The sequence below is a fragment of the Peromyscus maniculatus genome, chromosome 18 (assembly GCF_049852395.1).
Source record: "Peromyscus maniculatus bairdii isolate BWxNUB_F1_BW_parent chromosome 18, HU_Pman_BW_mat_3.1, whole genome shotgun sequence".
Classification (NCBI taxonomy): Eukaryota; Metazoa; Chordata; class Mammalia; order Rodentia; family Cricetidae; genus Peromyscus; species Peromyscus maniculatus.
In genome coordinates this window covers 40,325,063-40,353,056 of record NC_134869.1, presented here as the reverse complement: position 1 = coordinate 40,353,056, position 27,994 = coordinate 40,325,063, and the positions used below count along the sequence as shown (strand labels likewise).

The 27,994-nt window shown below is 43.1% G+C and overlaps 2 protein-coding genes across 2 annotated transcripts in view; one reads left to right on the top strand and one right to left on the bottom strand.

Moving 5' to 3' along the window:
- Ptprr (protein tyrosine phosphatase receptor type R) overlaps nucleotides 1–27,994 on the bottom strand; it is a 249,034-nt gene that overhangs the window by 142,656 nt on the left and 78,384 nt on the right. The gene's annotated exons all lie outside the window — the stretch shown is intronic.
- On the top strand, nucleotides 8,662–11,265 carry LOC102904787 (transcription initiation factor TFIID subunit 7-like). Its single transcript, XM_006988979.4, has one exon. The coding sequence runs from the start codon at nucleotides 9,327–9,329 to the stop codon at nucleotides 10,500–10,502; it is 1,176 nt and encodes a 391-aa protein (XP_006989041.1). The 5' UTR covers nucleotides 8,662–9,326; the 3' UTR covers nucleotides 10,503–11,265.

The following is a 27,994-nucleotide window of genomic DNA, read 5'->3' as shown; positions in this document are numbered from 1 at the left end:
GTCTCCCAGTGACTATCAGTAACCAATAGTTCAGCAATAAGGATGGAGTACCTGAATCCCTCCATCATCTATGATTAAGCGTTGACAAGGTCTATCTTGTAAGTAACTGGAGCTGCTGAGATTCCATGACTGCAACTATTATATTGTGTCTAGAGATTTCACGTGTTTTCTCTGTCTTCCAGACCTTACACTCCCCCCCCCCACCAATCACCCTCTTCTGAAATGTTCTCTGATCCTTAGAGGGGGGAGGGATATAAATCTCTTGCTTATCGCTAGAGCCTCAGTTTTCACTTTATCTCAGCATCTTAGGCTGCTACCAGTATATCCACCACTGTTCATTGCAAAATGGGGCTTCTCTGAGTTGAGAGTGGTATTTGGGTAGATATACAAACACGAGTATTTAAAAGGCAGTTTGACAATGTGTTTACTTAGCTAAGCATCAGTATTATCTTCTCCTCATGGCTGCCCTAGGCATGGGTTTTTGAGTAGGTTAACAGTACCAGGCACATGTTACCTCATGTAGGGTGGGCCTCACATATAATCTGAGAGCAGTTAGTTAGCCCCCTAAACGGTCATGCCACGGTTGCACATTTGGGTACATCTTGCTTGTCAGGTTGATATTGTGGTTCGTAAAGTGCACAGCCGGGTAAAGCCGTCAATATTTTTTCTTCTCCAGCATCCTACACAGCACCTTCTGAAAGGCTGAGGCTACTCAGCAGGGAGAAGATTTCCAGCTCAATTCTGTAGCATGAATCTTAAAAGGTCTTATTAATAAAAACAAGCTCAGAGCCAGGTATTGGGGTGAATGCTGGAAGATCAGAGAAGCAGAACAAGCCACAGCCACCTCACCTTGCCAATTCCTCAGCTGATCCTGTTTCCTCAGACTGGAAGCCTCTGAGTCCTCATCTGAATGGGTCTCAGCTGAACGGTTGCTCAAAAGCCTAAAAGCTTAACCAGCTCTAGTTCCTGGTCCTCATACCTTATATACCTTTCTGCTTCCTGCCATCACTTCCTGGGATTAAAGGCGTGAGTCACCATGCTTGGCTGTTTCCACTGTGGCTTTGAACTCACAGAGATCCAGATGGATAGAGATCCATCCTTTGGAATCCTTTTGGATCCTTTGGAATGCTAGGATTAAAGGTGTGTGTGCCACCATTTTCTGGCCTCTCTATCTAGTGGTTGTTCTGTTCTCTGGCCCCAGATATGTTTATTAGTGTTCACAATATATTGGGGAACACAATATCACCACACAGTTCCAGACAGATTTCTCAACATGTTGCAACCAAAGTGTGTGGTATCCTTAGCAACAGGGTCTCCGCATCTGGTTCCGGTAGGCAACCAAGTGGAAAGGCAAGCATCTGTATTATTTGGGGGTGGGGGGCAGTTTCTGGAACCTTCCTGATAAACAAGTTCTATGGAGAGATCCCATACACAACACTGGGAGTTTTGTTTTGTATCTCATTGCTACTAGGGACAGCATTATCCAGCCATGCAGGGAATCTCCCTTCAAACTCTGGTGCATGTTTTTTTTTTTTTTTTTTTTTGTTGCTTTTGTTTGTTTGTTTTGTCTGTTTGTTTTTGTAGCACAGCAGGTTTCCATGTGGGCTTTTTATTCTCCACTTGTTAGTTTAATCCTCCTTTCCTTGGAACTTCATCTCCTTAGCCACTCATGGTTTAACCCTGTCAGCCATCAATCTCTCCCTTTTCTACTCTCATTTTACCTGTGCCCTAATATCTATACCTTATTAAGATCCCCCAACTCCTGTGCCCTACTATCTGTAACCTATTAAGCCTCCCCGCCCCCCCTGCCCCCCCGCGCGCCGCTCCTGTGCCCTACTATCTATACCCTATTAAGGCCCCTCCTTCTGTGCTGACTCCTGTCTAATCCCCCGACTTCTACAGGTACTCCAAATTATACATAGAAAATCAAGATTCAAAGCTAGAACCTTTCTACAAAACAGAACATGTGGACTCTGTAAAAGATGATCTCAATAGCGCCCTATCTGACCTCTGGATGAGTGGACATCTCTGCACATTTCAAGCTAGATGTTTTGCTTTTTTTGACAAAAATAGATGGACATCTGTTTGAAATTTCTCTATCAAAATACTCTGGGGGGGGGGACTAGAGAGATGGTGCAGTGGTTAAGGGTGCTTACTGCTCTCGTATAGAACCCAGGTTCAATTCCTGGCACTGACAGCTGGCAGAATATGATTATCTGTAACTCCAGTTCCAGGGTTTCAATGCTCCCTGGTCTCTTAGGGCACCTGCCCTCATATGGTGCATGTGCAGGGACACATATATACACATAAGTAAAAATAAACACATCTATAAAAATACTTACCCTTTTTGAATAGTTCATCAATTAAAAAAACTCATTGGTATTGTGTTGTTGTTGTTGTTTTTTAATATGAGGTTAAGATTTTTATTTTCAGGTGTCACAGAGCAACAGAATTCTGCTTTAAAGAAATAGCAAACTCAACAAGATATACCAAACAATGGTTTTCACACATTGGACAGCAGGCCTCACAAGACAGCAACTCTTGAAAAGAGGGAATAAATGGGGTGCCCTTCCAGTCAGAAGTCAGGGAAGCTATGAGCTTAGAATTCAAAGGGCAGGAAGAGCAAGGAGCTGTGGAGAGAATACATAGCAAGTGGAAGGGAGGGTACCGCACACACACACACACACACACACACACACACACACACAGACACAGGCGCACACAGACACACATACACATGGACACAAAGGCACACACACAGACACACAGGCACACACAGAGACACAGACACACAGACACACACAGACACACAGGCACACACAGACACACACAGTGAGACACAAAGATGCACACAGAGAGACACACAGAGAGATAGACACACATACATGAGATAGAGACACACACACACAGACACACATACATGAGACACACACACACACACACACACACACGAGAGACACACAGAGACAGAGAGACACACCAAAGATAGACACACATACATGAGAGACACAAAGAGAGAGACAGAGAAAGATACAGAGAGACACACAGAAATAGACACACATACATGAGACAGGGGCAGAGAGAGATAGACACACACACACACACACACACACACACACACACACACACACGAGAAAGAGATGGGGAGACAGAAGAGGGGGTATTCAGAACAGTATGATAATGAGAGGAGTGTTCCTGAAGCAGGCTAAGACTTCTAAAGGGAGAGGGGGTTTTCATAACTTCTAAGGGAAAAATAGTTTTCAGAGCTCTGATAACTCTAGGAATAGTAATTAATCCTACTAATTAGTGTCAGAACCCTGTGTACCCAGGGTATTGAATGTGTCACTTGGAACAACATTTTTTTTTTCAGTAGCTGGGCAAAAACCACCTAAAGAGATGTCTGTGATTTTTTTTCCTATAATAGATCTTCTCGCAAATACCTTAAAACTTACGTGCCAAGAAGCAAAGTTGAATATGTTTATAGTTGTTATAATGACAAAAAACTCCTCATTAAGGTGACTGGACTGGGACATTCCATATTGTGTCTATGCTGTATGCTAACACATGTTCTCTGGTGGAATAGAAGACTCTTGGAGTTGAAGAGCAAGGACCCAGACTTATCTCTGTGGCTTACAGGGTTTGAACGATAGCCTCAGAGCTTTCCAAAAATCAGAGAGCTGGTCTTAGTCCCTTGGATCTGATTTGACAGCCTTTGTCTTTAATTGAATACCGCTCTGGTTCCACCAACAAAGCATAATGAGAATCTGAAAGAACTAAGTTGCTTTTAAATCACCTAGTTACATGGAGAATAAAAATTAACCAAAACCAAATATGGTAAACTTCTCAGTGTTTGAAATCCAATAAAATTTGTAAGGTCTGCAAAGAATTGGGAAGCTACTATCTCTTATATAAGTGGAAAGAGATGGTTAAAAAAAAAAAGACCCAGAAATGACACAGATGATTAAATTAATAGACAAGGAAGCTTGATGAGAGAATCATCACACTTATATTTGCTATGTCCAGGGTAAAGGAAATGAAAGCAAGAACATTGTAAAGAGAGATAGAAGATATTTAAAATGACTCAACTATTGCTTCTTCAGATAAAAATAATGGTGCCCGGGATGAAAAATAGTTGATGAGGTTAACAGTAGATTTACAGTGAGGAGTAATATTTAAGACGTGACAGAAAAGATCCAAAATGAAGCACACAGAGGAAAAAGACTTAGCAAAGGATGAACAGGGTTGCAGTTACCTGTAGAATCACTTCAGGTAGCAGAATAACTTGGGGTGTAGAAGGTACAAAACTGTTTTTAAGAAATAATGGGTCAAAAACTGCAAGATTTACAGCTGGAGAATACTTGCTTATCATGCACAAATCCCTATGTTCCATCCCACAACCACATAAACCAGGCTTGGTGAGCGTCTAGCCCTGGGAAGGTAGAGACAGGAAAATCATAAGTTCAGGGTTAGCCTCTGCTACATGGTGGATTCAAGGCCATCCTGGGATACTCAAGACACTGTCTCAAAAAAAAAGTATTAGAGCTTTACTATATATTTAAGAAATTCAATGCAACCAACTTCTAAGAAGAAATATGAAGAAAACTACTGTGTAGAATTTAATGTACAAAAATGTCAGGACTCAAGACTTAGAATCCAGCTCTCCATTACCCTGAAGAGTACACATATGAAACTTCTTGAGGTTGAGCATCATGAATATGGAGACTTTAAAGAGAATTTAGAATTTCTAGTAGCTTAAACCTGTTAAATGTTCAGGTTTAGTTCTGACTGAAATGTGCTGGAAAGATGGGTATTTGGCTCTTTAGAACTCACCACAGCTATCCTTGTCTGCACAACATCCAGCTAATCAACCTTTAAGCATGGATAGGGGAGGGGCACAGAAGCCTCTACCTGTCAAGGAGGAGCTATTAACAGACTGGTAAGGTAGGAAGAGTCAAATATACACATACATACATACATACATACATACATACATACATACACACAATTAAAAAAAGAGAGAGAGACTATGAATTTGAAAGAGAAAAAGCAGGGTGGTAGATGGCAGGGTTTGGACAGAGGAACGTGAACAGGGAAATGGAAATAATGCAATTGTAATCACACAAATTTTTAAAATATTTTTTTAAATGTGGTAGGTGGGTGAGATGGCTTGGTTGGTAAAGGTACTTACTGCCAAGCCTGCTGACCTCGGGATATTATCCCACATAGTGGAAGGAGAGAACCAACTTCTACAAGGTGTCCTCCGACTTTCATATGCATGCATGGTACACTCAGGCAGGTGCACACACTCACAGACACATTAAAGAAAGACAATGTAAAGAAGTAGGAAAAGTAAGGCAGAGAATGATAGAGGAAGGCGACACCCAATTTCCTTCTCTAGCATCTGCATGCACACATTTGAGGATGCATGCAGCACACACACACACACACACACACACACACACACACACACACACACAATCAAAAAGAAAAAAAAAAACCTCACCCATTCGTTAATCTATCAACATTTGTTCAAAATATCAGCAAAAGTGCCTTCAAGCGTGAATAATGTGGCTATCTTCTATGTGTTATCGCTGAAGCAATTTTTATAACTGTTTGACAGATGCATACATAGATTTTAGCTGGTTCTTCCCTGTTTCTTTATCACATTGCATTGAATGTGAAATTACGACTCATTTAGAAGGATGCTCTTTCCTGAATTATCTCTATCTTTTTAGTGTGTGAAATCCTCCTCTCCAGGAAGACTGGGTGGGTGGTATTGCCTGTGGTAAAAATAGTTTTCCATTTAGTCACTTCTTTAAGTCCCCATCCTTTATCCCTAGCGCAAATGTTTCCTAAAGCATCTTATCTAGAATTTCATTACAAATGATAAAACTCACTGTCCTGCAGTGGCAGACAAATATTTACAAGCAGATAAGAAATGAATAATGCAACCCAAGAAATGACCTTTACTGAAGTGTCTATGCAAATAAGAAAACGAATGAACATTTCTGGAGAAAAATGAACTTTTAAATAAGTCTATGACTATAGTAATAGTTACCACCAGAAAACAATAGATAATAAAGCATGAAATAGTTCTGTCTTGAAGCCAAGTACTGGTCTGAGGACAGAATAGTACAGTGAGTATATAATAGGATCCATTAAAGTGAAGAAAGAGATCAAAAATATTATTCTCATTAGTTTTTTTTAATTTTCTTTTTGGGTAAATTTTATATCTGTTTAAAATACTAATATGTTATTGTTATTTGTTATATAAAACTATGTATCTTGGTCACTATCCTGTTGCTGTAAATAAACACCACAACCAAGGAAACTCTTATGAGAGGAAGCAGTGAATTGTAGGCTTGTGTACAGTTTCACAAGTTCAGTCCATTAGGTTCATGGGACAGCATGGGGGGGGGCAAGAAAGCATGCACAGGAGCAAAATTAGAAACACAGATCACACTTCCAACTACAATGATAGAGAATACCCATTACTAATTCCAAAAATGGAGGAAAGTAACCACAACGAGGAACCACCAAAGCCAGGCTGACTCCAAGTTCTGGATCCCCATGTTTGATGTTAAAGCAGTCTTCAGAACTCCAACTCCCCCAGCTTTGTTGACTGCCACACATTTCCTTCTCTTGGGCTGGTCCCACACCCTGTCTGCAGCTCTCCATGATTGGTACTGCATGACTTTGGCATCTCCAAAATCTTGGGGTCTCCAATACAATTCAGGCTTCACTTTCACAGCTTCACACGATAGCCTCTCTTGACCTCCATGCAGGGACACCCCTAACACATGCTTGACCTCAGTGGCTTTCCTTAATCATGGAGGGAGATTCCACATGCCCTTTCTCATATCCTTGATTCTAAAGACATAACCATGTGACCAAAGTTGCCAAGTTGTGTTGCTCAATGGGGCTGGGCCTTGACCCTTGTTTTGATTACATTAGCCTCAGCTTTCTGTTGTTGACATACATATATGTTATATAATACTTTAAAAAATTCTTGGGGTTGGGGATTTAGGTCAGTGGTAGAGCGCTTGCCTAGCAAGCACAAGGTCCTGGGTTTGGTCCTCTGCTCTGGAAAAAAAAAAATTCTGACTATATGACCTGAAACTTTGAAATTATAAGAGTAATTTCTATTTCTAATAATGCTTAGCAATTGATGAAATCACATGCAGTAATGCACACTCAGCACTTGGGAAGTTATCCTCAGCAACTACTCAGTTATTTTGGAGCTGGTCTGGGCCTATCATCTCCACCCGCCTTTAATATAATTTGTTTTCATTTCCTCATTTGTGGCTTGAGTTTTACAAACTCAATAATAAAATTGATCCAGATTTTTTAAAAACAAGGATTATAGGTAATTCTTTTATTAACCTCAATTTCTTGATTTATTTTGTGCTTTACAGTACTCATAGATAAGTAGCTATTAATGACCACAGTCTATTCATACCTTATCTCACCAAAACACGGCTATAGTAGGCCTTCAAAATTATTTGTGTTGCAGTGTGGGTGAGTGAACAAAATGAATAGACTGCGGGACTGCTTTTTACTTCAAAGATAGCAGAAGGAGAAACTGAGGCTATTCAAAATTCCATTCAGTGGCAGCCCATATTAATGCATTTGTGCATCTTGTCAGCATTTATAATATGCACTTGTCCTTAAATTTAAATTTTACTTAAAGGCTCAAGGTATGTGAAAATGCCAGCATTTATAACACGTACCTGTCCTTACATTTAAACTTTATTTAAATATTCTTCCAGTGCGATTTTCCAGGATTTAGTGGTGAGGGTTCTTTGTTGATGAAAAGAAAATGCTGTATTCTCGTTTTCCTGATCCAACATTAGGCTGTTTAGGGGTAAAGAGTGGTTGTGCCCTGTCTACAGTTACTAGCAAACAGCTCCCGATTGCAAACACAGCTTTTAGCTTGGCATTTACAACTCACACCAGGACCAAGTACTTGTTTAAGAAAGCCCCCCCCCCCCCCCGCGCCCTGCCCCATGTTTCTGGCTTTTGGAACATTTGGGCTGGGACCCCTGTAGCCCAGCAGCCTCCTGCCTGCCCTTCTCGAAAAGACTAGAAATAAGGGAGAGGCCGGGGAGGGCCGGTTTATGCTGAGATGGCCAAGATGCCAGCAGGAAGCGGGCAGCCCTGGCTGGAAGACGAGCTATACCGGCTCCGGAGCCACCAGACACGGCCCGGCTTTTACGGTCGGCTGTGGAAAACAAACACCAAGAAACACACACAACAACAACAAAAAACGGAAGTGACCGGAAGGCCCAGGGTCCCCGCATGGGAAAACCACACCTTAGATACTTCCGGTTTGCCTCTAGGAGGCTCCCCCACGCTTAACCGGAAGTTCCTCTTGCTAGCCGGGGTGGGGGTGGGGCGAGGGGGGTGGGGGTGGGGCGAGGGGGGTGGGGCGTTTCGGTGGGGGTGGGGCGAGGGGGGTGGGGCGTTTCGAAGTCAGTTCCGGTCCACATGCCGGAAGCGCGTGCGCTGCTGCTGCCTCGAGGTCCCAGCAGCCGCCCGGAGGGAAGATTTGGGACGGTTGTGGAGGACCGGAGGGGGGCGCGGAGGCCCAGGGAGGACCGCGGAGGACCAGGGAGGACCGCGGAGGACCAGGGAGGACCGCGGAGGACCAGGGAGGACCGCGGGGGACCAGGGAGGACCGCGGGGGACCGGAGGGGCGCTCGGAGGACCAGGGAGGATCTGCGGAGGCCTAGGGAGGAGTTCGGAGGCCCACGGAGGCCCAGGGAGGACTGCGGAGGCCCACGGAGGACCTGCGGAGGCCCAGGGAGGCGCGTGGAGGATCACGGAGGACTGTAGAGGCCCAGGGAGGACTGCGGAGGCACACAGGGGTAGGTGGAGGCTGTTAGGCCATCGGTGGCGTGCAGAAGCCTGCCGGGACCAGTGGAGGCGCCAATAGGCCGCCAAAGCCTGCAGAAGCCCACCAAGGCCCGCTGAGGCCTTGCTGACGCCCGCCGAGGCCTGAGGCAGCGGTTGGAGGCCGGCGGCGGCGAGTGTGCATTTGTGTGTGTGTGTGTGTGTGTGTGTGTGTGTGTGTGTGTGTGTGTGTGTGTGTGTGCATTTGTGTGTGTGTGTGTGTGTGTGTGTGAGAGCACACGAAGGCGCCAGGCCCCAGCGTGCTGACTGACCCTACCCACTGGGGACGCACTCCCTGGGGTCACATCGCCCTCGCTGCTGCTGCTGCTGCTGCATCACACAGACCCCAGCGGAAGCCCTCCCCAGTCACTCCCAGGATCCCCAGGGCAAGACAGGTCCAGGCCCAGGCCTCCGCACAGCCTCCTAGAGCCGAGATGAGCGAAAACCACGACGACGACGAGCTTCCTCCCGAACTGGAGAACCAGTTCATCCTGCGCCTGCCCCCGGAACAGGCCTCCAGGGTCAGGCAGATCATACGTTCTGGAAATGCCGCCATGAGAGAGAGACTAAAAATTGACCTATCTCCGGATGCACGGCACGCCGTCCTTCAGGTGGATGACGTTTCGCTGTCCGCCAGAGTCGTCGATTTGCCCTGTGTCATTGGAAGCCTGAAAACTCACGACAGGAAAACCTTTTATAAAACGGCGGATATTTCCCAGATGCTTGTGTGCAGTGCCGAGGGCGATCCCCGCTCTTCTCCAGAAGAACCAGCCCCTGCTGCCGGGGCTACGGCCCTGGGACGCCAAGGGGAGACAGGGAACAAATATACTTGGAAGCATGGCATCACCCCACCACTGAAGAATGTCAGAAAGAAGCGGTTTCGGAAACCGACAAGAAAGCTCCCCGACGGGAAGCAAAGTGAAGGCGGCTGTGGTGGCTACGTTGACTCGAAAGATGTGGAAAAGGAAGTGAAGAGACTGCTGCGTTCCGATGCCGAAGCCATCAGCAGCCGATGGGAAATCGCTGTTGATGATGAAACCAAGGCAGTCCAGAGCCCAGCCTGTATTCCGGGGCTTCCGGTACCCACCGAAATAAGTGGGCATAGCTCATCTGAATGTGCTGTGCCTCAGAACACGTTCCGTGATTCTAGCCGTCAGGATGACAATCAAGAGAAGGATGAGGATGAGTTCCGTGATTCTAGCCGTCAGGATGACGATCAAGAGAAGGATGAGCATAAGGATGAGGATGAAGAGGAGGGGGATGGAGAGGAGGAGGATGGAGAGGAAGAGGAGGATGGAGAGGAGGAGGAGGAAGATGATTTGGAAAGGGAGCTACAAACCAAGTTTATTGAGTTTAGCTTGTGCGAAGCTAATGAAGGTCGTAGTTCAATAATTTTGGAAATTCAGAAGCTGATTCACTACAAGGAGAAAAAGCTCCAGAAGATTCAGGGCAAAGCACGAAGACAGAAAGATCTCCTCAGAAAATTGGAAAACCTGACCCTCAAGAGTCATTTCCAGTCTGAGCTAGAACAGCTCAAGTTGCAGGAGAAACAGAAGTATGAGCAGATCATTTTCCTACAGGAGCAACTGAAATATTTTGTGAAGAAGTAAGACTGACTCCATCATCCAGACTGAAGACTTGGTGAAACTGTACACTTCCCTCTAGTTACCGTATCTTGAATTAACAGTTTTTTCCTTTGAACATTTTGCTAATTGTAATGTTTCAAGAACTCAGTCATGTAGAAAAGGACAGTATAAAAATGTGATAAAAGGTTCCAGTTGATTATGGAGCTTGGATTCTCTTGGTTGAGAACTCCATGTATTGCTTCTCTGTGACAATTCTATCAGATAATTTAGCTGTGCTTAACAAAGGGAGACAGTCTAGCTTATAAGACCCTACAGCTAGTTTGCATTAGTCTAAACTGTTCAAATATTTGCTACAATGTAGAAAAAAATTTCTAGGTGTGGTAGCCCACACCTGTAATCTCAGCACTTGAGAAGTTGAGGCAGAATAATAAGTTCAAAGTCAGCCTGGGCTACATAGCAGCTTCCAGGACAAACTGGTTTACATAGACCTGTCTCAACACAGAACCAATAGTAGATTCTGTTGAGATGAAGACTGCTTTCATGCTCAGGGATTTTTGTTTGTTTATTTGTTTTGCATGTAACTGAATTTTGTACTAATGTTGGCAGGTATTATCCTTATTCTAAGTTTCTCTATCCTAACCTCACTAGAAAAGATGAGGAAAAGCCAGATGCCTGTAATGCCTATGAAAACTTCCTTAACAATCCTGGGCTTTTTGGCAGTGTTGTTTTAAAGCTTAGTCTGTATTCTTTAAGCAAAAAATAAAATTTTTGAATGGAAATAAAAGAATTGCTAGACTTCTCTGTTGTATGGCTTTTGTACATAGGCTCATAGGCTGAGAAAACAGTGACTCCAAAGAAAATGTCAGTTCAAAATGCTTTTTTCAAGAAACAGCAGACAATGTTTCATACAGTACTATGTCTCTAAGAAAGGGGAGGAGTAGATTTCTTTTGTCAGCAGTATTTGATGGAGACACAAGTATGTATCTTCCTGTGTCACTCTAGTTACTAGGAACTATTCATAGTTCTCTGGACTTAATGATATATTCACACTTCCCCCACTAGAATGTAAATTTGTGTTGGGACATATATGGGGAACCCCCACTCCCCCAGTTTATCAAGAAACAGATGAGGGAGAAGCAGGAGAGTGAGAAAAAAGGTGTGAGGAGAGAAGGGCGAAAGGGGGCCATTGCAGAATAGCAATAGAAGGCAAACTGTATACTCTAATGCTTTTTTAAACTCTAATACTTTTAAGAAATTTTGAAGCTATTTGAAACAAATTATGGAAAAAAATAAAAAGGCGTTGTGGAGAATGGGGGTTAATATTTAAGATTTAGGAATTTATATTTTAAAGTGATTTTAAGTTATAGTTAGTTCAAAGCACTCATTTCACCTATGGAATATTTTATCAAGATTCTGTACAAAATCATCTCAGAAGTAACATGTTGAATAAAACTGAAGGAATTCATATTAAAATAATTACTGGTGGCTAGGGATATGGCACAGTGGATATAAAAGTACTTCCTGAGCAAGCAGGAAGACTTGAATTCAAATCAAGGAGTTGGGTAAAAAGCTAGGTGTGGATCAGTTACCCTAGCACTGTGGGGCCTTAGCTGAAACCTGCTTGAGGTTCAGTGAGAGATCTCACCTCAAGGATAAGGTTGAGAAAGATAGAGCAGGACACTAGGTATTCTTCTCTGGTTCCAACCCTGCACATAGGGCGCATGCCCATGTGCACATGAAAGCCGGCATCACATACATCTGGTACACATACATTTCTTTTCAGAAAAAGTGAAGGAAATTATGACTGTTTCACTTGTCAGTGTTACTATAAATTATGGTAAGTCAAAAGACATTATTTTTCATTTTTAAAAAGACAGTTATCTCACTCTCTAGCCCAGTTTGACCTCAAACTCACGAGCTTAGCCTTCTGAGTGCTGGGATTATGCCTGAAGCATGAGTTTTATGTTGTCTTTTCTCTACTTTTTAATGAAAAAAAAGGTACTTATTTAAGCTTATAATTGATTTGGTTCTACAAATAGATACTTAGGGAGGTATGTCTATATTGAAGAATGAAGAAGTATGAACCCTAATTTCAGGGAGGTTACAGGTAATGACACTGACCATACTAGTCAAATTATGTATATACAGAAGGAGAGGCACATTTAAGACATGGAATGGAAAAACTCTGGAGCCCTGGAATAAATGAAATGTAGAGGCTGTGAATGACAGATTTTCAAGAACACTCATTAGCTCTTATTGGTTTACTTTTGGTCATTCATGCTAGTATACTGATATTAATAGTCCAATAATAATAATAATATGTGCTCTGCCTGCATTGTGGGACAAATTTAAGATATTTCCTGAATTAAGCATAAAGTGCATCTATGAAGAGAAATCCCCAAATTAGGGCAATCTAAGTTTGTGGAACATAAACTTCTATTTTCTGAAAGTTTGTTTCTTTCTGTTTGTTCTTGGCGTTTTTTTATGATTTGTTTTTGTTTTTGGTGAGGATTTTTTTGTTTTGTATTTTTGGTGTGTGTGTGTGTGTGTGTGTTCATACTGTAACCCAGGAGGGCTTAGATTCAGTATGTAGCTCAGGCTGACATGGATGAACTCTTGGAAATCTCAGCTCAGCCTTCCAAGTGCTGGGATTACAAGTATGAGTCACAAGTCCTTGGTTACTTTTTAAATTTTTAACTAACATTTTTAAATAGATATGTCTACGGTTAAGTAAGTCTTATCATTTAAATCATTTAATGGAGTCAAACTGGCTGCATTACAACTTTATAGAGGAATTTTTTATGTATGTTTCAACAGCACTGATTGACATTGAGAATTTAAGCCATATTGATGACCTGCTTATGGTCACCATTAGAAACCAGTCCATTTTGTCACTGTGGGACAACAGTGCTCATTCAGCTGAGGAAACAGCATTGAGAAGGAATCTTCTTTAAAAACTGTTTTTTGAATTCTTTAAGAATTTTATCCATGTAATGTATTTTGATCATATTTCTCCCACTTCTTCCATATCCACTCTCTCCCAACTTCATGTGTGAAGTTTTATATCTCACTGAATCCAGTTTGTACTGTCCATATACTCATGGGTGTGGAGCCTTCCAAAGGAGCAGAGTTGACCTGCCAGGGACCACACCCTTGAAGAAAACTGACATTCCCTCCTTCAGAATGCATCAAGTGAAATGGCTCTTCAGCTAGTGTTAGGGGCTTGTAAGTCCCACACTTGTAAGCTGAACTTTGGACTGGCCTGATCTTGTACAAGTCTTATGCAGGCAACTACATCTGAGTTCATGAGGGCCAGTGGTCCTGTCATACCCAGAGGACTTTGTTTCACTTTGATTGCCCCGATGTCAGGTTCTTGCACTCTTTCTGACTCTTTTCTGTGATGGTCCCTGAGCCTTTTGGAGAGAGGTTGTAATAGATGGCCATTAGATATGATTTGTGGTGAGGAATCCACAGACGTTTATTCTCTGTGCTCTGGCCAGTTGTAGGAAACTTCTCTGATGAGGTTTTAGAGCTGTGCTAATCTATGGGCATAGAAATATGGATTTAGAGGGTAGTTTGATACCATGCCCCTTTAGAAAAATAGCAGTAGTAGTAGTTTTACCCATCGGGCCTGTGAACTCCCCAATTATGGGTCTTGGCCAGATTCACAGTATTAAGTCTCTCCTTGTGGAACAGGTCTTAAATCCAACCAGAAAGTAGTTGGTTACCACTGTAACATTTGTGGCATTATTCTACCCATGAACATACCTTGCCATACTGGACATTAGTGTAGCTCACATGGTTCACAGCTAGGTAAGACTGTTACTGACTTTTTCCTACTATCACCCTGTATCGTACTTCTGGTACCATAGAGGCTAGCCATCAGAGGGGAAGCTTCCTGGTCAGTACCAGATTGCTTTCTTCTTGACCAAACTTGTTAGGTTCTCCTGAGCTCTTGTTCAACTAGATTTCCTCTTTGCGTGTTGTCTTCAGCCTGGGAAGTCAAAGTTTAACAAGAATTCTATAATGTTAATTTAGAGGAGAACCTACTTCTTGGGTGTCTAATCACCTATACCTAATCAAGGTCTTCATCTTCCACCCCAATATCTACATATTTAGTCTGTGTCTTAGGGTTTCTATTGTTTGAAGAGACACCCTGATCGTGGAAACTCTTACAAACGAGAACATTTAATTGGGGCTAGCTTACAGTTCAGAGATTTAGTCCATTATGCTCATGATGGGAAACATGGTGGCATGCAGGCAGATATGGTACTGGAGAAGGAGCCAAGAGTTCTACATCTGGATCAGCAGGAGCATGAAGAGAGAGTGAGCCACTGGGCCTGGCTTGAGCATCTGAAACCTCAAAACCCACCCCCAGTGACACACTTCCTCCAACAAGTCCACATCTCCTAATAGTGATACTCCCTACGAGCCAGTGGGGGCTATTTTCATTCAAACCACTACAGTCTACCGTCAACAAGAATCCCAGCAAGTCAGCATAGCAGTGCTACAACAGACAGCCAATCTTGATGTTTTCTTGTTGTTGTCACTTTCTATCCCATCTCTCTGTGCATTGTCTATAAATTTTGTTGTCCTTAGGGTTGAGCTTGATCTATCAGTAGTCCTGACTCCTTTGCAGTTGTCCTGACTAAAGTCCTCACAGTTCCTATAGTGCCACAAGGGTCTCTACTTAACCTTCCAAAGTAAAGGTCAGTGGATAGGAAAACTACCAGGTGGTTGTCCATACAGGATTGTGTCCTTCGAGAAAGGGGTATATTTAAGACATATTTGTCAATATTGTTCAAATAAATTCAAACCATGTTTGAAATGGCATTACTTCTAACAACTTGATGGGAAACAGTAAGTTTGACAGACTGAGAGCTAGCAGCAAGGTAGTATGCCGGGAGCCTGTTCCAAGAGGGAGAGTAGTCAAGGGTGAGACAAGTAGACATTGACATGTCTGATTTCTGTGGATAATGTGTAGGATTTCAAATTCTAATAGAAGGAATCAGTCCTAGAGAAATTACTTTAAAAATAAGTATCATTGAGCACCATTATATATATAAGGCTGTGGTGTCCAAGAACTGCAAGAAAAACAAGGAAAGGCTGTATTTAACACCTAAATTTTTTAGCATAGCCCCAAAATAGAGAACACAGGAAATGACTGAAAACATAAGCCGACTGGAATTATCAATCGGAATCCATACAGATGCGTGGTAAAGACAGCAAGGATTTCTATTTTTAAAAAGGGAGTTAGGTTTGCAAAACATGCAAAAAGGAGTTAATGTTTCTCTGTGATAGAAATAAACAACCTACTCTGCCAAGAGGAAGACAAGTAAGAATTAATGTCAGAACCCAGGCTTAACTCTCTCTCTCAAAAAAAAAAAAAAAAAACCAAAACTGAATTTTAATGTTCATGAAAAACATGTGTCCTGCATTGTAGAAGCTAGGACAGTTACTGGTTTATTCATAATTTTATGTCTCTGGTACCAGACACCATGTGGGGAAAGCAGCCAAGGGCCAAGCAAAGGGTGCCAGAATTCTGCACACAGTTAGATGGCAAGCTGTGGAGGCCTCCTTCCTCCCAGTTCACACGTATATAAATAACCCCTCCCACTTTCCAGACAGGAACTGAATGAATATAGAGGAAGGAAACTAATTGGATCCATCTGTGGCTGGGAAGACAGGCTTTTCAATAAATGTTCCCCCAAGAAAGCCTTTCAAAATGCTCTTTTGACCACTTTCGAAAGGCACAGACTTTGTATGCCTACGGTGGAAGTGACCTCTCATAATCCATCAGTTCTCCTGCGGTGTTTTGTGTTAATACACTTACTGCCCTGGGGCCTGCCCGGCATGGTGGCATATGTCTGGAATATAAGCACTAGGAAAGCTGATAAGGACTGTAAATTTGATACTTGGAGCATTAAGTGTGTGTGTGTGTGTGTGTGTGTGTGTGTGTGTGTGTGTGTGTATGTGTGTGTGAGATCTTTGGATATTTCCCTAAAGCTCAGTTCAAAAAACAAGTAAAACCAAACATTTGTGGACTTAAACATCCCTTTCTCTTAAACTTGCCTTTGCCCCCCTCTCTAGCAACATAAAGCGTGCATGCATGTATGCGTGCTCACACACACACACACACACACACACACACACACACACACACACACACTAATTTCCTTTCCCTTTGTGAAATCATAGAAACCTGCGGTGGGATGTTCTGTATGGCACATGTGTTGCTCTGACTGGTCAATAAATAAAACACTGATTGGCCAGAGGCTAGGCAGGAAGTATAGGCAGGACTAACAGAGAGGAGAAAAGAAAGATCAGGAAGGTGGGAGGAGTCACTGCCAGCCGCCATGAAGATGCCGGTAAGCCAAGAGCCACGTGGCAAGGTATAGATTTATGGAAATGGATTAATTTAAGCTATAAGAACAGTTAGCAAGAAGCCTGCCACGGCCATACAGTTTGTAAGCAATATAAGTCTCTGTGTTTACTTGGTTGGGTCTGAGCGGCTGTGGGACTGGCGGGTGACAGAGATTTGTCCTGACTGTGGGCAAGGCAGGAAAACGCTAGCTACAGAAACCACTATGTAATTCCTTAGAGGTCCCTTATGCCCACTTTAGTTTTAAGAACAAGGTCTCATGTAGCTCACACTGGCCTCAAACTCACTACATAGCAAAGGATAGCCTCTGACTCCTGATGACCCTGCTTCCGTCTCCTGAGTGCTGAGATCATCTTTTAGTTAAGCTTGAGACAGAATGGAACAGAGAAGTATTGTTATAATTTAATATTGTTATTATACAGTGTTTTATTTTTATATATGCTCCTATAACAATGAAAGAAATGATGTAGGGTACCTGGAGTACATTTTTGCCCAAGGAAGGACAGAAGAGTGAAGTGTCAGTGATCTGGAAACCTGGATACCATTGTCTGTCTCAGTCTACTTAAATCAAGCCATCCAGCAGCCTTTCTGATCCTATATCTCAACATGATTTGATGACGAGCAGCAAAAAATGATTTGGTACCCAAGTCAGAACCAGAGGTTAAATTATCAGCTCTCCCTCTGTGTTTCTATCATGCCTCACACTTTATATTACTATTGTTTTTATAGCTTGAGCCCATTAGGCTACCTACGGCTTAGAATTTCACTTCTGTGCTTAGAACTCTGTCTCTGCTTAGAACTCTCATTTCTTTCCTACAGTGCCCATCGTGTGGGGTGCGAGTGTGCAATCTGCCCAAGGTCAGGGAGGTGTCTAGGGCATAGCTAGGTCCAACACTCAAGGTCTGAGACCAGAAAGCAAGGCCACTGTGAAACAGCCACTCTTCAGCCTGGTCATGAGCCAGCTGAAGTCCTCAGCGTGTGAGTTTAGCTATGAAGTGGTCACATGGGTAGCCGGTAAGGCTCTGGGGAGGGGAAAGTGGCAGAAGGGTCAACACCAGTGAGGGGAAGTCGGCAAGTGGTACTGACACATTCCTTCTTCAACTAGCATTTGCAGAATGCCTGGGGTGATTCTCTACTCCAGACCAGAGGTTGTCACAGGGAAGAGCCTCTGGGTTCTTTTCTGTGGCTTCACACTGTCCCTTCCTTTGTTCCCTCATAGCATTATAATTACTAATATTGTAATTAATGATAAGCCTTTCAGTGTAGCATCTGTGTTTTATTAACTCCTGTGTCCCAAGGCTTAACTAACAGATAGTTGTTATTCAAAAAGCATTGTGTTTAACTGGAAGAATACGTAATTTCTAGCATAATGCCTGTAAGTGCCTAGAAATGGTAAAAGATCATTAAACATTAATATTTTTTAAAAGGGGAGCACCAAATCTACTATGAAGGTTTTGAAGCATAGTCATCTGTTATCTTAGCAGAACATCCATTCTTGTGAAAACACTATCCATGTGTAGTTGAGCAAGGGCTAGACAATACTAGGTTCATAAATGGATTAAGGTTGTTTTGAGCAACCCTGGCCTCAGCAATCTGCTGGTCCCTGGGAAAACACAGTGTGGCTAATGATGTCAGCTGTGGGGCCTTTCTGTTTTTCTAACCCAGTGCTGGAGAGCAAGGGCGTGTTTGCAAATATTTGGCAGTGACTTGACCAGAGGGCATATGTGTAAGACCGTAGATTAAAAACATCATTCTATTAGGACAATAGATGATTGTCACTTGCTCTTCTGACCATGAGTTTGTAGAATAAGTGATCGGGCGTGTTTGCAAATATTTGGCAGTGACTTGACCAGAGGGCATATGTGTAAGACCGTAGATGAAAAACATCATTCTATTAGGACAATAGATGATGGTCACTTGCTCTTCTGACCATGAGTTTGTAGAATAAGTGATTGCTGACATCACTTGGTCTTGAGAGGTTCTCCTGGACTATTCAACATATTTTTCTATATTTATCCCTCTTAATAGCCCCAGTAGGTGGGCAGTATTTTTATTCTAGTTTACAGTGAAGTAAATAAGCTTGGTGAAAAGATGAAGTGATTGTCCAAAGACCCCTAGACAATGATGGAGGTGGGATTTCAATCCAGACAGATTGAGGGCATTGATCAGTCTCTACAACTGCCTGGCTACGCATTAGAATTGCACCGACTGATTCAAATGCCCACCAGAAAAAACACACAGTTCAGACCATAGATCTTCCCAAATGTGGGGTCAGTGCTAAGGATGAAGAGGGGCAGAAGTTGGCCTTACAGCATTTAGAGGCTGTGTCATCTAGTGTGTCCTTAAATCCTTTTACGCCTTCCCAAAGCTGTGTTCGCATTACGCTTCCATTCATTCTTGGGTCCTACTGAAGAAATGCATTCCCTTTGCAAAGGCTCCTTATGCAGTTTCTCTGCTACTGTGTTCCCATTGATGCTTTCTTCTAGAGGGAAGGACTGTGTCCTTACCAGTTTTTACATCCCTTGACATCTAGCACTATGCCTAGTACAGAAAAAACTTAAACAAATAGTGGAATAAACTATATATATATAGTAACCACACAAAACACTGGCTGCTGCATCACAATCAGTGTTTATCATTCTCATTGTTTTTGTAGTGGGAAACATCTGAATATTCCTTATGTTAATATTTTGGAGTTCTTTTAAGACTGTATCCCTTGGTCTGGCATGGACCTCCTGGATGCATGCAAACCTCTGATCACAGCACTTGGAAAGCAGAGGCAGGCAGATCTCTGAATTCAAGGATCGCTTGGTCTACATAGGGAGACCTTATTTAAAAAAAAAAAAGTAAAAAAGGGAAGAAAAAGAATGTATTGCCTTATATAAATACATTAACTTTTAACTTTCCCCTTCTCCTCCTCCTCCTCCTCCTCCTCCTCTTCCTCCTCCTCCTCCTCCTCCTCCTTCTTCGTTGTTGTTTTTCAAGACAGGGTTTCTCTGTGTAGCTGTGCACCTTTCCTGGAACTCACTTGGTAGCCCAGGCTGGCCTCTTTTATAGAAACTATTTATGAATAGGGATTTTAAATATTTCTTTAACAGCAGCTTTATGAAATCCTGAGTGAAGCTCTGCTAGGAAATGAGGAGAGAGGAGGTGGGGGAAGGAGGGAAGAGAAGGAAGGGAAGTTGTAGTAGAGTGAGAGATTGTTGGTAACACCTCTCCTTCAATTGCTCTGGAAATGGAACTGCGCTAATAAGGTGAGAGAGAGAGAGAGAGCGAGGTGCAAATGGAGTGGTGATAATGGGGAAGGTGAGAAGGAGGTGGGAAGGCAGGGCATTCACACCAATCTTCACACTCATCTCCTCACACCCTAGTACAGGAGATGGCGGAGCACAACCCGTGCTAATGAGCCAGCCCTACTCTGCCTTCTGCTTCCAACTCCTCTGCTGGAAGCTCCTTCCAATTTCTAATAACTCTTAGGAGATGCTTTCTGCAAGTCATATCCAGCTAAGCTGGGTGCAATTAGAAGCAGAATGGATGTTCACCCCAGGTTTCCCTTGAAATAGTTCTGCTTTGCAATGTCTGTTCTATTCATCCTTTTAAGCGCACGTAGACTTGTCAGCCATGTGCCTTGCTTTGGGTTGGAAAATACACATTGATGTCAGAAGTAGGGTGAGGAGTGACTACAAAATACTGAATCCACTAGCCCTTTGTGGCAGATCACGTTGCTCTCTTGCCTAACGATCTTCACTGACTAATCTGGTCCAGGAGGAAACCTCTATACTTTGTCATCCACAAGGCTCTGTGGGCTCTGAAACCTTCATCCTGTACACTGGAATCCTGCCTTCCTATGATACTACCCTGCTTTCTCTTCTGTGGACACTCTAGACTTATTTCTGACTTAGGATCTTTGCCACTCTCTCAGCTCTCACTATAAAATGCTCTGCTTGAAGCTCTCCATGATAAGCTTCTCATGGCTCTGACTTCCATTCAAACTCCTTAGGATGCTTTCCCTTGTCCTTGTCTTCTTCTTAAACTAGCATTATCCTAGATGCTGTCCCTCTAATGCCACCTTTGAGATGCTTAAAATAATGCCATTATCTTATTCAAGTGTTTAGTTGTAGACTGTATTTTCTGCACCAGAATGTAAGTTACAGAAGGGCAAGGTCCATGTCTATCCAGCTCCCAAAATATAGTTTGATGCAGGACACATAAGGACCTAATAAAGAGAAGGCATCTGTCTTTGCTGCTGGGGCTAATACAGCAAATTACCATACCACTTCCTGGTTCATCAAGAGTTGGCTCCCAACTGTAACCCTTGCATAGCAGAATGTGGAAGGGAGCTCTGCAGAACCTTTCTGACAAGGACGCTTATCTCCCATTCACAGTGACTCTGCCCTCATGGCGTGATTAGCTATGGAAATCCCCCATCTGCATACCATCACAATGAGCATTGGGCTTGAACTTATGAATGGGTGTGGGTATGACACTAGTTAAATAAAGGTGAGTCTTATCTCCTGTGGTAATCACACACAGTACAGATACACAATAAGCCTAGGCAGTCACGGGGCAATTGTAGCTCAGCATGAGAATGTCACTACTAAGCTCTCTTTTATTTTCATATCTTTTCTCCCCTTTCTTCGTTTTTTTATTTATATTTTTAGTCCTCAACCTTCAAACTGATTAATATTGCTTCATCAGAGAAACACTTCTCCATTCTTATGTAGTTTTTATATGAATTCATATAATTCAAAGATTATATATAAGTAGCCTCTTTTCTTTCCATGTTTATTTATTCACTTACTTAGAATAGGATAAGCACACAAAGACAATATTCTAAAATGGAAAGAATTACACACCGACATTTGTACATTTGTACATTTCCACAACACTCAGGCTGAGTGATGGCAGAAAGCATGTTTACAGTTCACCTTCTGAGGCTTACTTTTGCCCAAGTCAGGCTTGTTTTTCAGTATGTATCATTTTTTCATGCATATTATGAGCAAAGTGCTTCATGCAATTTTTCCTTGAAAGAATGTGATTAGCTTCCTGCATTCATTCAAACTCTGTAAGATCTCCTATAAGTCTGGAACAAATGCATGGGCACATCTAAGGCAACTTGTCCTATGTTTTGTTTTTAATGAAATGAACCAATTGGTAGTTTGTGTGGTGTTACTAAATCATTTATTCATTCATTTATTTATTTATTTTACGTTTTGAGAAAGGAATTGAACATGGAAGCTAAATGATATTACAGACACAAAGTCTAACCAACTATCTTTTCTTCATAGCCTAAAGGTCTTTGTAGTGAGAACCCATCAACATGTGCCCAAGCCTGAGACACAGATGCATATAGGGAGCTACAGGAGTGCAAACACAGCTTCCCTTGGACATGTAAGTGTAACCTTTATACTGGTGGTAACTTAACTATTTCATATCTAGAAAGTAACACACATACACACACATATGGTAATCAATAAATATTTGATAAATGGTTGAATCTAAACTAGATCATACTGTCAGGTAAGATTTTCTGGAAGGAAAAATTGTGAGGAATTCTACTTGAGAGAGAAGGATAGTGAAGGACAAATGGCCTGACATTGCCTAAGCCCTAACCCTGAGAGTCCCAGAGCTGGAGGGATCTTCAGGCTATTGCAAGTCATATATGATGCAGGAACACCCACGAGTGTAGCTTGGGGTTAAATCGATCTGTTTGTATATTTTAGCAATCAGAATTCTGTATGTTTTAGATCTAAGCTTACTTCTCTAAGGCATTTCAAAGATCATTTCTTGCCAGGCGGTGGTAGCACACGCCTTTAATCCCAGCACATGGGAGTCAGAGCCAGGCGGAGGATCTCTGTGAGTTTGAGGCCAGCCTGGTCTGCAGAGCGAGATCCAGGACAGACTCCAAAGCTACACAGAGAAACCCTGTCTTGAACCCCCCCCCAAAAAAAAGAAAAGAAAAGAAAAGAAAAAATTTGCATACATTAAAAAAATCATTTTTTTTTTCTGAGATCTTTTCATTATCCTAAGCTTTAAAGCTGCGGACACCTCTGAACTGTAGAAACTGCCACTTGTGCCTTAACTGATGAGGCTATCTGCATGTAGTTTTCTGATGGAGGATGTTGTTGGGCAGGAATAGAGTCTTTGCTGGACATAGCATGGAGGTGGCCCATAGGGGATGTTAGTTTGCTTTGTGCGTTTAAATGATGTACATGGAACAGCTAAATCGAAAGTGGCTATGCAATACCCATAGCCAGACACCAATCCAGGCTCCATGAAGGCAGACACCTTATCCATGTTGTGCACCATTGATGGTGAGTACTTGGTACAGTGCTTGGTACAGTGGCTTATCTAACGTGGAGAGTAAATAACCACTTTTCAAGACCTCTTAGGTTAGCTCTTTAAGTCATCCCAGCAATCCCAAATGAAAAAGAAGTTACTGTTATTAAAAAGCTGACCTCGAGAGGATCCATGACTTGCCCAAGTTCACAGTAACTTCAGTGACTAGAGACCCGAATCAAGAAACCCCCGCACTTTCAACCTCATCACATGGGGTTCTAAGCAATGACTGGTGACTGGGTTAAGTGCTCATTTCGTTTGTGGACCTGGTGACAGGAGCAAGGTTAAAAGCATTTTTTACTGTCATTTCATCATTTGAACCCAGTACTCTTAATTGACCCATAGTCATAGTCATCAGAAACCTAGTTAAGCTCTTCAGAGATCCATTTTTGTTCCTTTCAATAAACAAGGACCAGGGCAGTGAAGGCAAGCGCAAGGGGATTGGTTGAGCCTGCAGGTGGAGAAGACAAAATCAGAGGCAATCAGGGCTCCAGTCTCTCTCACCAGCTGTGAAGTGCCTGGCTGCATTCCTTGTGAAGTGTTCTGTTATTACAAACGCTGCAAAACCAAGCAGCCCACCCACGGGTTACCGTTTTCCCTTTGGCTAGTGTTCTGGGAGAGCCAGCCCAGGAGGACAGAGGCAAGCTGTCATTTTAGGTTTGCCTTTTTGGCTTACCTGCATGTTGTCACACGAAGCTTTCTCATTTCCTGAGAAAGCCTTCCTCATCTCCAGTCATATTTATAGCCACTGACTCACCCTCACTGCTCCCGGATAGCTTAGTCTTTCTTAAGGTCAGGAAATTTGCCAACGCGGAGCTTGCCACTTCAACGGAGGTTTCTCCTGGGAGCACCCCAACCATGTCAAAGCCTGGGGCTGACTAGCCTCACTTAACACTGTGTTCAGTTTTAATGTTCACATTCTGGAACAAAATCCCTTCCCGAACTTTAGATTTCTCCTCGAGGAGATACATAAATGTAACAGCATCCTACCAAATCTGTTCCTCCTAATACCTGGAATAGTTCAGAAGAATGGGGCAGGACTGATTTCTTGTTCACTGACGTATCACTAATTCAGGCTCTCTCATACGTGCTGGACGTTCTGTGATTCATTGATGGGGGGTTTTCTTATGCTGCACTTCTGTACGTCAGAGGCTGCAAGTTCAAACGTCAACCGTAACGCGCAAATGATGTCGGCAAGTAAAATGGGAGGGGCTTGTGACAAGTGTCAAGTGGAAGGTCAGGGTCCTGTCTACAGGGGTTTGCCGCCCTGAAGCTGCAGCTGAGCGCTGCTGTGTGAACATGCAGATGTGACAGCTGCCAAGACCAGCTTTCCAAGGGGAGTTCTAGCGCTGAGGTTCCCCCAGAAAGCTCTGACCGTCTTGAAGAGTCTGTAAACCAGTTGGCTAGAACTTTGTTATTGTATTGAATAGGAATGCCACAAATCAAGAACCCAAACGATCTTGGAGGCTGAGGCAGGAGGGTGGCAAGTTTAAGGTGTGCCTGGGCTACAGAGTTAAAGGACAGTCTGGCACCTTAGTGGGTCCTTGTGACCGGATTTAAAAAGTGGAAAGGGAGCTAGGGATGTAGCTCAGTAGGAAAACATGGGCTCAGCTCCCAGCTGAATTGTCTCGGGCTATTTTTATCCCCCCAAACATCCAGTTATCATACATCTCTTCATGTCACCTAACATCCTTTGGACTGCCAACCTTTGGAATAGACAGCCTTAGCACCAACCTTTGGAATAGACAGGCTTAGCACCAACCTTTGGAATAGACAGCCTTAGCGTACCACTAGCTTCACCAAACCGGCAAGCCAGCAGACAGCATCTAGACTCAAGGAGGAGGGTGCCCTGCTTCATTGTAACCGCCTGCCTGGTGTCTCTGGTAGTGCAGTTAGCACACACTTTGATTTGTAACCTCTCTTTGTTCTGTGGTAGAGTTCATGTCGCCAATTCTACAGTGGTACATGTCATTCAGGGTAACCCGATTCTGGGAACATGCTCACTAATATTTGGCTCAGAATAAACGACCTATCATTCCTTTCGGAGCAAGTGCTGCATTTTATATTGACAGTTCAAAATTCAGTGTTTCTTGCTTTTTTTTTAATTTTACAATATTTGGATTTAAAACATTACCCCAAATTTTAAGGCATTTTGGAGAAAAGAGATTACAGGCAGAAGGAACTATTGAGAAAATAGGATTCCTTTGGAGACATACAAACCGCTGACTCTGACAGAGCGGGGTGTGCACATGGGGAATAACAAGACCCAGGCCTGGAAAGTCCCCTGGGTATTACCTGTTATGTGGTGTGACTTCACTGAAGGATCTGAGCTGATGTGGTAGAGTCAGAGCCCCATTTCTGTTCCATTGGTAAGAAGGTGGGTGAAGAAGGAGAAAACGGGTTGGGGCAGGAGCATGCCACCATAGTCTCTGGGACACTCAGGGACAGCACAGGTGGGGAGAAGTCCATGTAAAGGCAAAGTAGGAGGGCAGTTGACAAGATATAGGGATGGAGTCAGTGTGAGAGTGACGAGAAGAAAGTGCGGAAGTTGTCATCAGGTGTCTAAGCTGGGAAAGTGGGTGGGTTGTGACTCCGGTTGTTGACCAACTTCAGAAGTACAAGAGCTGGAGCAGGCCGGACGGGCTGATGGGTGGAGGAAGGTAGAGGCGATAAGTCCTGCTTTTCATTTATTTTATGGAGCATCCAGGTAGGCTGGAGACAACCTCTTGGGTCATATATGTGTAAAGATGCTACAGTCTTGGCGAGGGAGGGGAGGCGAGAAGCAGCCCAAGAACAGGTGCTGGAGATGGACCAGGTACAGGGGAGAGAAGAGATGGCTTCTAAGACTGCTAAAGGCACATGATTCCCATCTCCATCACTGTACACAACGAGAGACTTAAGCCCATCACCAGCGTCCGTACATGGGGCAAAACAACGCAACCTTCACCCATGTTGTGCACTTGTTTGAATAGCTAAGCTGGTAAGTGGCAGCAGGCTCACCTGCATGTGGCAACGGATGAAAGACCCCTGCAAGAACTGCATGTGTATCTGCAGTAGTCCCTGAAGATCTCTAGGTGCATGTATTGAACACAGTAAACAACTTTGGCTTTTCCTGGACCCGCTCATTTCTTCCTATGCAATTTTCTGTCCAAGAGCAACTGCAGTTAGGCATGTCTCCTCTTTGGAAAAGGGCACACAATGATTTTGGCTTTGACTCCATCTGCAGGCTTCCTAGAGTCAGGGAGTTATTGATGGCCGAGTCAGCAGGACACAGTTGTAGGGAACAGAGACCAGCCTCTTGACACTGGGGCTTGGAAGAGCTCACTAAGAAATGCCTCTTAACATTGCGGTCTGAGACACCATCGCCGTCATTGTGGGGCCGGAGTCCCTCAATGGGCTTTATAACATGGCGACCATAAATGTTTTGAAACATTCTAAAGAGAAAGTCACTCACATTTTGCTCATGTAGTCCTAGGGGTCATTTTCTCACTCATCAGTCTCCGAGGAGGAAAATCACACTGTTACTCTTAGATGTCATATTTCCCATGCTATGTATCAGACAGCTGGATCAGCTGCATTTCTAGACAGAAAATATCTTTCTAGTGTCCTAGTGTCTCTTATTGCAAGTAGCTGATGCTCAGAGTAGCGGTACTGTCAAGCAGCAGTGTGCCAATGATTCCTTGCAGGGGTCACTTGAGAAGAATATTGACTCTCAATCAGAAATGGGTTTAATGTCAGGCTTTTTCCTTTCTTGTTTTTAGTCCTGGGGACTGACCCTAGAGTCTGACGCAGGTTGGCCGAGAGCTCTGCTTCCACCCTCCTCCCTTCGGCCTTTATTTTAAGCCAGAGTCCCACTCAGCTGGTCAGGCAGGCCTGGAACTTGTGATCCTCTTGTCTCAGCCTCCTGAATATTTGGGATTACAGACTTGCTCTCCCCCCCCTCCCCCCACCCCCCGACATGGTTGTACTTTCTCTGTCCTGTTCTGATGTTTTCATGTAAGGAGGCTATTTTCTCTCTCCAAAATGTATTTGATTGTCTATAGAACTGGATGATCCTTGCTTCCTTCTACCTCGAGAAGCACTTCTTATAATTTATCGGGCTGAAGGATGTTACGAGGGCAAAAAGAGTCAAGAGGAGTTAAGAAAGAGCCTTTGGTTTCTGATCATTTTCTCTTTCAGAATGATTTTTTTTTAGCGATTAAAAGAGAGTCACATCAATGACAATTACAAAGTGCTACTTAAGACGATAAGCTATTGGTCACTCATAACGAAAATGTTGTAATTTGTAACTAATGCACAATGACTCCTAGATATTTGTCTGTGATGTGATAGTGTCACTGCTCATGACTGGTCCTACTGTTTAGTTGATAACTGAAGGGGACCAAGCAGAACAAGAGACTGCCCGAATTCCTAAATAGGGAGAGAGGAGGGAGTGGGGTACATACACACTGTTGTATGGCTCCCCATTTATGCAGTAAGCACTGATTGGAGACTGAGTAGTTCTATGAGTATGTGGTTACCTCTCTGATGATGTTTCTCTGGAAACCAACCAGAAACATCCACTTCTAATGTTTGGCCTCCATCTTAGGAAAGTAAACCCTTAGCTTTCATTTTCTTTTTAAATTTCCTCTCATGAATGGCATAGTGAATATGTAATTTAATTAAAGTGATGTTTCTTCATAAATATAAATGAGTCAAGTGAGCCCAAATAGTTTCCTTTTCCTCTCTCTGGCACATTTATTTAATTAAATCAGCCACCCAGTAAACTCAGCCAGTGTTTTTTTTTTGCAAGGGG

Excerpts from the sequence above, each read along its gene's own strand:
- LOC102904787 (XM_006988979.4), top strand. The coding sequence starts at position 9,327 with ATGAGCGAAAACCACGACGACGACGAGCTTCCTCCCGAACTGGAGAAC.